Source organism: Numenius arquata, unplaced genomic scaffold (assembly GCF_964106895.1).
Source record: "Numenius arquata unplaced genomic scaffold, bNumArq3.hap1.1 HAP1_SCAFFOLD_925, whole genome shotgun sequence".
Lineage (NCBI taxonomy): Eukaryota > Metazoa > Chordata > Aves > Charadriiformes > Scolopacidae > Numenius > Numenius arquata.
In genome coordinates, this window is record NW_027415324.1 from 20,654 (window position 1) to 34,109 (window position 13,456).

Consider the following 13,456-nt stretch of genomic DNA (forward strand, 5'->3'; position numbering starts at 1 on the left):
CCAAAAAGTGGGGAATCAAAGTCATCAGCTTGCTCACGTATCCAACAGTCACTAACATTGGTATATTTTACAACACTCTTTACAAGGGATGCGTAAGCATTTGCGTTAATGGATGCAGCCACAGCACAGTAAGGCTACAAGAGTCCAGATTTCTGTCTTTGGAGATGAAGTTTTAAAGGTCCGGTAGGCGTCGATTCCTGTCGTGGTTTAGGTTTAGGTGCTTGCTCCACTCTGGTATGATGTGTCCATGAGGCTTGTTCTTCAATCTTGGCTGCCGTGTGAGAAGTCAGCAGCACCTGGAACGGACCTTCCTATTTCGGCTTTAAAGGTGAATCTGAAAGAGATCTAATGTACACATAATAGATGATTCATAGATTGGTCCAGGCCGGAAGGGACCTCCAAAGGTCATCTAGTCTGACCTCCCCGCAGTCAGCAGGGACACCCCCAACTAGACCAGGTTGCCCAGGGCCCCGTCGAGCCTCACCTTGAATGTCTCCAGGGAAGGGGCCTCAACCACCTCCCTGGGCAACCTGTTCCAGTGCTCCACCACCCTCATGGTAGAGAACTTTTTCCTGATATCCAATCTAAATCTCCCCTTCTCCAACTTAAAACCATTGCCCCTCGTCCTGTCACTGCCGGCCTTTGTAAACAGACCCTCCCCAGCCTTCCTGTAGCCCCCCCTCAGGTACTACATGTACCCGGCATTGCTCTGACCCAGGGGCAGCACCTTGCGATTCTGATACCGTTGGGTGTCCCAGCACCCAGCGAGGGGGCGCAGCGTGGGAGAAACCAGCGTCACTCTGCAGCTCCTCTGTCCTTCCAGGGTGCCAGGAGGAAAAAGAAACCGTAACTGGTACAGGGCTGAGCGTAGCTACGTGCTGCCTCTTCTCGAGAGAAACGGGGCGCTGGTTTCAAAGAGAAGGTGCCGTTTGATTGAGACGCTGGCTCTGCTGCCTGGAATCCAGCCTGCAGCGGGGTTAGCAGGCTGCAGAAGGATCCTTACTTCCCCCCAACCCCGGTCAAGTGGCTTCAGATTCAAAGACTCAAACCCTTCCTTCTTCCAAAGAGGGGGCAGAGGAAAACGTACAGGGAAGAGACACGATTTAAGCACCAGCTTCCAAACTGGAAAGAAATCCTTCCCGGTTCCACACGGAAAACGAGAGAAAAGGGTTCCTTCTTTCCACCTAAAGAGGCAAACCGATGCCTTCATTGGTATCGTAGAGTCCCAGATACCAGGTTGGAAGGGACCTCAAGGGTCACTGGCCCAACCTTTGGATGCGAGGGTGATCTGGCTGCGACATCTGTCACCCCGTGGATCGCCAGGGTTGATTCGGCTGGTCTGGCTGGCGAGGGGGGTGTCCCCTCTCCACTCCATGGGCGTCCCTCCCAAAAATGCACGCTGGGTCAAAGGGGACGACCTTCCCCGATAGAGACGCGCCATTCATCAGTCAAGGGTACAGGGAAGCTTTGCTCCCCCGCGAGAACCTCCAAACCATTGATACTTAAAAAGTGCTTTGAACAACAGAGGCAGACAAAGTCCCCTCTCCAAAAAAGTCAAAATCTGACTTGCTGCACAGTAAAATTTCTCCCAAAACCCCTCGGAGTTTTCTTCCGGTAGCCAGCAGAAGACAACAGGAGCAGAGAACAAGTCCCCATTGGCTCTTGCCATCCCTGCACAGCAACGTAAGCATCTGTACGAGATCTACGGTAACAGCAGAGAGAAGGGCGAGAGACGAGATTTCATGAACGTACACGAGGAGAGAGCAAAGCCTCGGGACGTGATGCACTTGCCAAAGGATCGATGAGCAGACGGGCCACCGGTCTGACCTGTCCCAGAGAGTCCAGGTACCAGCTCACGAGGAAAGAGTCCCGCGAGACCCAGTGTCCACTCAGACACAGGGATTCCTGCCAGCTCCAGGCACAGAGAGGCCGGCCCTCGTACTGCATTGCGAGGGGGGAGACTACGGGAGGAGATATGGGGCAAAATATCAAGTAAAACCATCTTATAATTTATTAAGAGGTTAAAAAGTCAATATTCTCAGGATCTTCCACTCTCCGCTGGTGCGAAGACTTGACATGTTCTCGGGAGATGCTGTACACCCTTCTTTTGACAGATGACAAAGCTGCAGCCTCCCGAGAGTCCAAAGAAAAGGGCTTTCGGGGGACCTTCTCCTCCATCAGTGCCACGCGTCCCCAAGAGGGAAAGTCCCGGGTCTGGGCTGCAGCTTATCTCTGAGAGCACCTCTTTTTGAAGTCTTTGACAGACTGTGCCATCAAGGGTGCAATTTCTGCAACAGAGAAAGAAAAAAGAAAACACAAATCAACCCCAAAGCCCCTCCCATGAAAGCAGCAGCCACAGAGGAGGGGAGCAGAGAGCAGTTCCAAGCTGCAGCCCTGGCAAAGCAGACCCAAGGCAGGCGTGAGCGTTGGAACAGCCTTTATCCTCTCCTTGGGGAGAGGAGAGAGGCCACCAACATCCCCCCTCCTGCAGAGCCGGCAGAAGCAGCAGATTCCTGCGTTTGTGAAGGAGGAGCTCAGGGAGACTCAGGGACGTTCCGGGGTTTGTACTTACTCTTCGCTGGTGGTTTCCTGGGGTCCCAGGAGGAGAAGGTGCTGGCTGAGGATGGGACAGAGCGGGCACTGCTGGTGCTGGGCCCGTCACAGGACTTCTCACTCACACGAGGGTGGCATTCAGTGGATGCGCACAGGACTGGTTTTGTTCTGAAAAAGAGACGGGACAGGCGTTTCAGGAAAGGATTCGCTGTGGTTTGATGCAATTCTTCAGGTACAAGCCACGTGTGTTAACAGCAGCATGGCTGAGACCACACGGCACCAGCAGGGACCAGGACCTCCAGGCTTCCCAGCAAGACAGAGGCCATTACAGTTACAGGTTTCCCTGGAAAAGGGCCTCCCGAGGACACGGTGTCCCTTCCTGCCAGGACACGGCGCCTGCAGGAATGCCGAGGAGAAGAGGCCCTGAACAGCAAGCGCTCCTTGAGAAACACTCACTTGCTCTTCTCTGGCACAAGAGCTCCTCCAGTCCCAAACATCTCCTGTCTCCGTCGTACGTCCCGAGGGGCCTTTGGCGGGGAGGCCAGAAGCATGGTTTTGGCTGCTTGACCTGTAGGAGGCCAAAGGGAAACATTGCTGAGATGCAGCTGATGATAAATGGGGCTCCTCAGTTCCTGTCTTAGTAGAGAACAGAGAGTTAAGCAGCTCCTAAATTGGACCGGAGTTAAACCAGCCACTCGGGAAGACTTTCCCCACACAAAGACGTCCCCTCGGCAGCATTCCCAGAGCCCTCTCCCATCGTTCAGCCCTTCCTTACCTTTGTTGGCCTGAGCTGAGCCGATCTTCTGGGCTAACTTGAGCAGCCGCTGCTCCCGTGCCTCCTGGAGGCGGAGGTACATCTCCCGCCAGGACTCGGACTCTTTGGGCTCCTCGTTCTTAAAGTCTCGGAGACATCGGTTGCGCCAGAGCCGTTCTGTATCTTCAACGAGGACCTGAAACAAACCCACTCGTGAGCTGGGATCCCCCCGGACACCTTCACCCCCCTCTCCCTCGGCACGGGCTGGCGCCAGCGGCACTGGAACAGCATCAAGGGCAAGGCAGCTTTGGGAGCAACGTGCAGCAAGAGAGGGGCAGATGCCGACTCCAGGAACTCCGGACTAGCAAAAGCCACCGCTGGCTGCAAAGGGCGCTGTGCTTGACTATTCATCTATCGCAGATGAGGACAGAAGGTCCCTCCCGCGTGTCACCAGCCCTTCCCCAGGCCCAGGCACTCACATGGTGACGTTCCTCGGCGCCACAAAGCTGCTCTCGGACAGTGCATCTGTCCAACGCTGGCTCCAGCCCAGGGACACCACCCGCTTCACAGATCGCTAGAGAGAAGCAAGATGCAGAGCATTTATCCTGCCCCTTCCTCACCAAGGAAAAAGGCTCAACTCCTTGAATGCAGTGGAAACCGCTGCAGCCGCTGCACAAGAGGAGGGGAAGGAGAAAGGAACCGTGGGTGCCGTAGCTCTGGTGGGTCATCAGGCACCAGTGTCTCCAAGTGCCTGCGCAGGGCTCCATTTACCACTATTTCCAGTGCTTGAGGAACGGTACTTACAGTCAATGCTGCTGGTGACGACTGGGACGCACAGCTGAGAAGGAGTCCTTGGGACTCGGGCAGTTTTAAGGCCTGAAAACACGGGCGTCTTTGAATACAGCCGGCGGCCTGTGAAGCCCCCTTCGATCTCTTCAGCTGCTGAGTAAACCGCTGTGAAGTGGAAGACTCGGGGTAAGAAGGGAACAGAGCAAAGAAGAGCCCAGCCTGAGGAATGGCACAGGAGACACAAATCAGAGTCCCCCAGAAGCAACGCCAAGGGCTGAGGCTTCTCTCTGAGACCCACAACCCGGTTCAGGAAGGGCAAGGCCAAAGCCCGAGCCTCCAGAAGGGTCAGCAAAGGCTCTTCCTCGTTTCTGCCAGAGCACGTGGGAGAGAAGCCGCCGCTTGGCTGAAACCCGGGCTCTGGGCACCAAGAGGCGGGAGAGCGGACGCCAACGGGAAGATTTGAACGCAGCCACCATCCACTCCCTCTCACAAAGAGTGGCTGCAGCCCATTTCAGCCCAATTTGCCTGCCCAACATACCTCTCCTTTTCTTCTGGGAGCAGGGAATGGACTCAGCAGCAGGAAGAGGGCTGCAGCTGGCCTGGAGCGGCGGCAGGGGGATCTCCGGGAGCTTTATGTCCACATCGAGAAGTATCTGGAAAGAGACGATGGTCATGCAAGTTACATACCCGTAACATGGATATGAGGCACCTTTTCAGCATCGTAAAAGGCTGCTAAGATTATAAAAACGCTTTCTGAAGGGGAAAGCGTTTCAAAGTTGAGCAACAAGACTCGGCAGGCAAGGTTTTACAGAGCCAGCACCTCTAAGGGGAAAACAAAGAAGCCCCAGAGGGCAGAGGACCGAGAGCAGCTGGTCCCACATCCTTGGTTCACTTGCAGACCCTTCAGAACCTTACCCTCTTTGGTTTAGGAGCCTCTGGTGGCTCCTGCTCTGCCCTTTTCTCATTGCTGCGCTTGCGGCTGGGGCTTTGGCGACTGGAGCAGGAGCTGTCGACGCTGGGGTGGCACAGCAAATGGGCGCTGTGCCGTTGCTCTTCCTCCCCAGCCGACACAGAGGCTTTGACCGCTCGCTTCTTTTTCTTTTTCTGGGGCTGGTCATAGGTGAGGTACTCCTCAAAGGACATGGTGGGGGGTTTAAAGTCCTCTTCCTCTTCATCCTCCCCCAGAATGGAGGAAAAGCCTGTCGATTTTTTGGACGCGTCGGTGTATTTGCGCTTCCTCTGTGACGTCTCCAGGCTCAGCTTGGTCTTTTCCACTTTGCCTCGTTCGGAGTCCCGACTTTTTTCCTTCTCAGCTTGTTTGTTTTCTCTGAAGGGATAAAAACCCCAAAATCGTTAGATTAAAACATGGGCAGCAAGCAGATTGCATCTCTTGCTTTATTAAAGGCCCTTTGCTGGCCTTGAAAGGCCTTTGAAAGCTGTTAATCGCTTCATCAAAACGCAGATTCTTGGCAGTCGGTCCCTACGTTCACCCAAAACTGCGGCCACCAGCAGCCCAACGCTCCGTGGCCAGCAGAGGCAGGAATTTCTGCCAAAGCGAGGCACAAACCCCATCCAGAGTCAGCACGCTTGTCTCACGAGCCTTCCCAGAGCCTCCCCTTTTATTACCTCCGGTCAGAGAAGTTTCTCCTCCCCACGGCAAAACCAGAACAAAGCTTCTCCATCAAGATCACCAACCAGCTTCACTCACCTCAGTGCCTCTTGGCACAGCCGCTCCAGCTTCTGCCACGCAGCCTGGAAATTCGCCTCAAAGTCTGTGTCCGGCTCCGTCACAGCGTTCCCAAGAGGCGTCTCCTTCAGGAGAGAGCCCGGACGTCAGTTCATCTTGGCAAGACACGCGGCATCCTCACCTCTGCTCAACTTCCCACAGGGTGAATAAAGTTAACCCCCTGCCCGTCCCCGCCAGGTAGAAATAAACCCCCTCGATCTAACGGCAAAGATACCCCAAATCATAAATTATGTTTTCAGCAGCCATTGTAGCGTTTACTAGCGTTCTGTAAATCAAAGATGAGTTAACTCTGCCTTAGACAAACATTAATTGTTTGTAGCCATAACCCAAGTTAGTATTTACCATGACCGCGGGTAAGTTCGATGACAGAAGACTTCACTAATAATCGTCAGGATTATTACTTCTGATAACTAATAAACTATCAAGCTAGTAAACTAATAATCTAATAAGATATTAAACTAGTAATCTAAACTAATATTAGTTCTAATAATAATTCTAATAATGTAATGCCGATTCCGTTAGCGTCAGGAATGGCTCCGACTCTCAGGTCTCGGTCAAGGGTGAAGCTTGGTGAGGAGCTGAGGACGAGCGAGTGTCCTCCGAGGCTTCCCCCTGACACGCTCCTTGGCGCTGCCTTTTATCTCTAGAACCGCATCACAATCGCGCCTGTGAGACGGGGCTGGAGCAGGCGGCCGAGGGAACAGGCCCCATTCCCGGGGAGGCAGCTTTGCCGGGGCAAAGACTTATCCCGGGACTTGAGAGACACCCGGGAAGCGGCAGAGATTTCACAGCTCTTACCCCAAGAACGTCCAGCGCGACGGGCACCTCAGGCAGCCTCTCCAGAGCTTCTGTTCACCAGAAACCACTGCCCCATCGCCATTATATTTAGGAGTTCGTTGCCATGACCAAAGTCCTTCTGGTTTGCTTTGGAAGAGCGAAACACTGATCCCAACAGTAACGGTGTGTTTTATGAACCGGAGCTGTGTGTCCAGGCTGCCACCCCGCTGCCTTGCCCCCTCCTCCCAGCGCAAATGGCCCAGGGAGCAGGAGGAGCAGCTTCCCTCACTCCTGTGGCCAGCGACGAGCTGTCACTGGGGCCAGGAGCAGGGGATTCAACATTCCGCACCCCAAAAAGCTCTGGGCTGCAGGCACAGGAACCCCCGCGGCTCCGGGGAGATGGGTGTCAGAGCAGAGCTCTCACCCGACAAGGGCAGGAGGGAGACGGGGAGGCAAATCCTGCTCTGGGGCACCTTTGAGATGCCAGGGAAGGAACTGCCCTCTGCTAACGATTTCCTAACAGCGGGCACCTCGCCAGCAGCTGGATGGAGTGCGGCGCCTGCGCTCGGGAGGAGCAGCCCCCTACACCCCCCCAGGCCCGTGGGTCGGCATCGTACTTGGTGGGGTACTCCAGCTCCCCCGTCGGACCCCGGTTCAGGCTGAACGTCTGCTCCGGTTCCCTGGCCGTGTCATCAAAGGACATGTGAGGAATGTTCCTGAACCTGGGAAGAGAGGGAGGAAGCCCAGGAAGGGGTTATTAACACACAGGGCAGCTCGTCGGTTCCCTCCCAGCCATTCCCACTACCCCCATTGCTCTCAACAATGAGAAACGGGATTTGCTCTGTCTTCTACGGGTGAAAATACCAACCGGTGCTGCCCCAAACGCTCCCCACAACAAGGGGAAGAGCCGCTGAAGAGCCAGTGCCTGGGGGCGCCCGGCTCCTCGCTCTCGGCTGCAGCCTCAGCACAGGGACCTGGAATCACCCCATTCCCACAGCACTCGGGCTCCCAACCTCCCCAGGGGAGCTGGGCTTCAGGGCGCCTCCTCACACTTCCAACAACCCCAGCCACCGGGCCACATCCCACACCCTTTCCTTCCAGAGCTCCAGGTCCTCAGACACCAAGCACAGCACAGCCTTTTGACCTCTTCCCATGTCGTACATTAACTCCTGTTAAAAACATTCCCTTATTCCCTTCCCAGCAGACCTCATCCTGCCCTCACCACCGAACCACAGCCCCAGGGAGGCCCCATCCACCTCTGCTGCCCCACCACATTCCTTCTTGTCTCCGGCTTTGGCTGCTGCTGACACTTCCAAGTGCTGAGAGAGCTGGCAGATGTTATCACTGGGCCACTCTCTATCATCTTTGAAAGGTCATGGAGAACAGGAGAGGTGCCTGAAGACTGGAGAAAGGCCAACATCACTTCAGTCTTCAAAAAGGGCAAGAAGGAGGACACCGGGAACTACAGACCACTTAGTCTCACCTCCATCCCTGGGAAGGTAATGGAGAGACTCATTCTAGATGTCTTCTCCAAACAAGTTGAAGAGCAGGGGGTTATTGGAAGTGGGCAACATGGGTTTACCAAGGGTAAATCACGTTTGACCAATCTGATAGCTTTCTACGATGCTATAACTGGTTGGCTGGATGAGGGGAGGGCAGCAGATGTCATCTACCTTGACTTCAGCAAGGCTTTTGACACTGTCTCCCGTAACATCCTCGTTGGGAAACTAAGGAAGCGTGGGCTGGATGAGGGGACAGTGAGGTGGATTGAGAACTGGCTGTGTGACAGGACCCAAAGGGTAATGATTAATGGAGCAGGTTCAAGCTGGAGGCCTCTAACCAGTGGTGTCCCCCAGGGGTCAATACTTGGTCCAGTCCTGTTCAACATATTCATCAGTGACAAGGGGCTGAGCCCCCCCCCCGGACGAGGGGACGGAGCGTATCCTCAGCAAGTTTGCTGATGATACCAAACTGGGAGGGGTGGCTGACACGCCGGAGGGCCGTGCTGCCATCCAGCGAGACCTGGACAGGCTGGAGAGCTGGGCAAGGAAGAACCTCATGAGGTTCAACAGGGAAAAGTGTACGGTCCTGCACCTGGGGAAGAAGAATGTCAGACACCAATACAGGTTGGGTGTGGACCTGCTGGAGACAAGTTCCAAAGAGAAAGATCTGGGGGTCCTGGTAGCCAGCAAAATGACAATGAGCAAGCAGTGTGCTCTTGTGGCCAGGAAGGCCAACGGAATCCTGGGCTGCCTAGGGAAGAGTGTGGCCAGTAGGTGGAGGGAAGTCATTCTCCCCCTCTACTCTGCACTGGTGAGGCCACAACTGGAATACTGCATCCAGTTCTGGGCTCCCCAATTCAAGAGGGGCAGGGAACTACTGGAAAGAGTCCAGCGAAGGGCAACGAGGATGATTCAAGGATTGGAGCATCTCCCTTGTGATGAAAGGCTCATTCACCAGGACCACCCCACAGGCCCAAAAATGGGTCATGGAGTTAACAAATTGGTAAGTCTCCGTGACACCCAGTGGGATCCTGGGGCTGGGATGGTGACATCACCAACAAAATGCAATAAATGAAGAGAGGGAAAAGCCTTTATTTTTGGCAGGTGTGCGAGGAGGGTGCAGGAGCTCGTCTCCCTCTCCCAGTCGCTCTCCTTTGTCTCTCTTCTTGCCCTCCCTCCAGGAGAAGCATCTGTGTCCCCGGCCCAAAGCAGGCCATGTCCCTCCACAGCCTTGTCCCTGTCCCTGCCGGCTCCTCTCCCTCCCATCCAGCCTGGCACCTCTGCTCTGTCTTCCTTGGGAGAGCACGCCTGGCCCTGGCCATGGCTCAGGGGTGGCAGGGGGGGCCAGGAGTCCAGGGGCTCCCGAAGGGACAGGAGAGACAGGCTGTCATCACGGGACAGTTGGTGGCTCTGGGGCTGGGGGGGCTGGCTTTCTGGGGGGTGCAGGGACGACAGGGAGCTGCCAGTGCTGAGGGGTGGCAACGACGGGAGGGAGGGCCGGGGGCCTTGGAGGTCTGGGGGGGACAAGGGGCACATGGAGCTCTCCCTGCTGGGATGGGCTGTTGTTGGCAGGGAGGGCAGGGAGCGCTCCCAGTCACCAGCACAGGCCCGCCATGCAGGGAAAAATGGCCCCGCCGGTGGGTCGGTGTCGGTGCCCGGGGCCTTTCAAACAGCCCGGGGGGGATGGAGCCTCAGGTGGGACTTTCTGGTGGTCTGGTGGGACTTGTCCTCATGGGGGTGTTTCTCATGAGGATCTTCTCAAACAATCTGGAAATGAAGAAGAAAGGCATATTTAAATCCTTTTTTTAGAAATCCTTTAGATCCAGCTTTGTTATTTCCTACTTGTGTGAATTCCTGGTCTGTTTGGCCACGAAATGATACCGTTCTGGACGTCGGTGGTTAAAGAAGATGGATTTTTTGGCATTTAAAATAGGAGAATTAATTGGTCGATCACTTCAAATGAGGTGAAATTAAAACTGGAGGCATTTTGCTGGCTGTGAGGGACTGGAGTGTGCAAGCCTCGGGCCACAAAACTCAATGGAACTTGAGTTTGTCCTGGGCAAAAAGGGGAAACCTGAGGCTTTTGCACAAGGAGGGGCCGCTCTGAACCTCACGGCTCCGGGGAAGGTCTCCCTGACTCCAAAAATACAGATTCGTTTGGGTTGAAAATCAAATGAAACCACCAAGGAGCCCTGGGGCAAGGGCAATCCAGCAAGGGCAATCCTCCAGCTGCCCTCCCCCTCTGCCCCCCACACTGGGTTGTTTTTTGAGCTCAAATGAGGCATTTGGGGACGAAAAAGGGAGGGCTGACCTTCCGCACTCACCTCAGGGCAAGTCCCAGCACACGGAGGTCCCGGGATCCCCAGAGGAGCCGCAGGCGCTGTGGGGATGAAGTTGGTGATGCCCCGGCGTGGGCTTGTCTTTGGTCATAAAACGCGGCCTCTTCTTCTGGTGGCAAATGGCCTGCAAAATGGGCAAAAACTAACTTGAAATGTCTCAAAAAGGCAAATAAATAAGATTTTTTTGCCATGGATTTCACGCGGCTTATCAGCCCAGGTAAAGTCTGAGCACTAAACACTCAAAAAACCAATGGGAAAACGGGGTGCAAAGCCACAACTTGCAAGAAAAAATGTATTATTTCTACTGTCCCAAGTGGAAAAGCACTTTCCTCCACAAAATCTATCAATGGGGCTGAAAAGGTGCAATTCCCACGCACTGAAGCCACACAGCAACCTTGCTACCCCACCCACAAAAAATTAAAATAATATCTATTTCTGCGAACGAAATCCCTGTTTCCTGGCAAGGAACGTTTGAGCAGATGGATTCGTCCAGGAAACAAACCCCCCCAGCAGTTTTTTTACCTCGCCTTTGGCTTTTTCCTCCTCATCCCGGACTCTCTTGACCCTTTTCTGCATGAGGCGAGGTCGGGTGCAGCCAAAACGGATCTTCTTCTTGTGGCTGTAGTAATATTCAACGCACTGGGCCACGGTTTTTGTCTGGATCTATGGGGAGAAATCCAGGGATATTAAAGACTCCCTTGTCATTACAAAGGAGGGCAATGATGTCTTCTCCCGCTGGGTTTTTAGCAGGAAGAAGGGTCCTAAGGACAGGATTCCAACGGGGGATTGAAAATAGGGCTTTCTGGGTTAAAAGCCTCCCCGCTAACCAGCTCCGGCCCGGTCCAATGGCTTTACCTCCTTCTGGATGAGGCGAAAATTCTTCTTATGTATGTAAAAAGCCTCTTTAAAGAGCTGCTGTTCCCGCCGGGTCCAAGTGTCTGAGCCTTGGGATAAACAGCCACAGGCAAATTATTAGAAGACGCATTTCCCTGCCTCAAAAAGCCCCACAAATAGATTAAAACTACTATTTTCCCCACCCAAAACTGACATTTTAAAGGATAAATCCCAAAGCCAAGGGATCTGTTCTCCTCCCATTTACCTGCGTAATGGTAATCAGCCAAGGGGTGGCATTCGGGTCTCCGGGGGGGCCCAGAGCGCAGCATTTCCAGAGCTTCCTGCCAGATTTAACGGGAAAAAAAGACATCAGTTCCTTTGGCAGAGGAGGAAAAAGGGCAAAAAAAGGAAAAAGGGAAATTCCATTCTCGCAACTGTCCCAGAATCCAAACAAGCTCCAATGGATGCACCGGGACGGGCTCTGTCACCCCACCAGACCTTAACGCCGCCACGGGCAGCACCCGGCGCCTTGAGCAAAGAGATTCCGGCCCCTGGAAGAGCCAACTCAGAGCAACTCCCAGCTCAAACCAGTCACAAAGCGGGTTCTTCAGGGGGAAGCGCTGCTCCCTACCGCAACGTTGCCCCGAGCCTCTTGCAGGCAATGCAGAGCCAGCTCCGCGTTCAGCCCTGCCCCGGCTCTGCCGCTGGAAGAGGCCATCTTCAGCAGCTTTGAAACTACAAAGGAAAGAAAAAACACCAACGAGTCAGGTTTTCCTCCAAAAAGGAGAAAAGATGCCACAGGAGATGGATGGGAAATGGAGGAAGGGCAGAAAACAGAACGGAAACCACAAAACGCACAGAAAAAAGGCCCATATTCCAACTATTGCCACAGGAAGAGCAGCTTTTGGAGCGGGATCTCCAGAGATAAACTCCTCCCTGGCTGCAGATGAGCTGGGACCGCCAAAACCCCCCCCTTTCTCATGGAAGATGCTCCCGAGAGCACCATCGGCTCTTATTTAGCCACTTTCCTCCCAAAAATTAGCCATCTCCTTCCCTCGATCGCTACGGGGCCAAGACAAGACGGGAGAGAACCCAAACGCCCTATCAAGTAACTCTGAGAAGGTGGAATTTTCCCGATTCCCCAAAGAAAAGGTTTAAGACAAACCTTTCTCCTGAGTCTCGGGGTTGGATTCAATGTCACCCCACGGCTTCCAGACAAGGGAGGCTCGGTCTTCTTCCTCCTGTCCCAAGCAGGATCTGTCCTGCATGGCAGGGAGCTCTGCCTGAAACTGGTCCCCGACATTGATGCGGCTGAAAGGGGGAGGAAGAGGAGGGTGAGGAAGGCATGTGGGGAACGGATACGGTGCAACAAACGTTTTAAAAGAGGGAAAATGTGATGAGTTGGGGCAAAACCAGTCCCTATTTCCCAGCAAAACATCACTCAGTCTTCCGCCACCAACTTCCACCGCCCCTTCCCACCCCCAGCGTTACCCTTCAGCCACTGGAGAATTTTTGGGCCCCATTGGGCAGGAAAATTTGGGTTTTTCCCCAAAAAAACCAGTCCAACTGGTGAGTATCACTCTCCACAGCGGTAGGAAGCTGCCACAGCCACGGCCAGCGAGCGACCACCGCGTCGGAATGTTGTGTGGAACGCGGGAGGCCGGCAACGGGCTGTGATGTCAGCAAAACCAGTGCTTTACTGGGACAGCACTTGGCATTTTGGGGCGTTTCTGGCCCATATGGGGTACCCTCCACCCAAAAACACGCTGTGGAGAAGGGGCCAAGTGACACTCATCCCCAACCCCAGTTCCCTCCTCCCGTTTTCCCAGCGTTTGCCCTCATTCCAATGGCTGAACGTGGATTTTTGCCTCATCCTCCATCAAAAAACCCCAAAAATCCTGGATGTTCTGCCCAAAAAATCTAACAAAACCACACTGGGGATAAAACTCATTCTACAGACCGTCCTTTAACCTTCCTTGCCCTCCTCCTCGTCACACACCACTACATCCCCCACAAAATTTCCCTCTTCTCAAGGAAATCAGGGCTCTGGAGATGGACCCTCCGGCTACCACTTCACCCCTGCGGCTGCCCCGGGGCAGAAGGCGGGGATTGAGCCATTTGGGGCTTTTCTAGAAGCAAAAGGAGCAAAGCGAAACCCCGG

General features: G+C 54.3%; 1 protein-coding gene across 1 annotated transcript; it reads right to left on the reverse strand.

The window, feature by feature from the left end:
• Positions 1-2,226: 2,226 nt before the first annotated feature.
• LOC141478618 (elongin-A-like) lies at positions 2,227-7,774 on the reverse strand. Its single transcript, XM_074167645.1, has 11 exons — positions 7,671-7,774; positions 7,156-7,342; positions 5,805-5,908; positions 5,012-5,423; positions 4,635-4,749; positions 4,112-4,261; positions 3,787-3,881; positions 3,329-3,503; positions 3,010-3,121; positions 2,573-2,721; positions 2,227-2,288 (listed from the first exon to the last, which is right to left on the reverse strand). The coding sequence occupies exons 1-11, from the start codon at positions 7,772-7,774 to the stop codon at positions 2,227-2,229; spliced, it is 1,665 nt and encodes a 554-aa protein (XP_074023746.1).
• Positions 7,775-13,456: the final 5,682 nt, after the last annotated feature.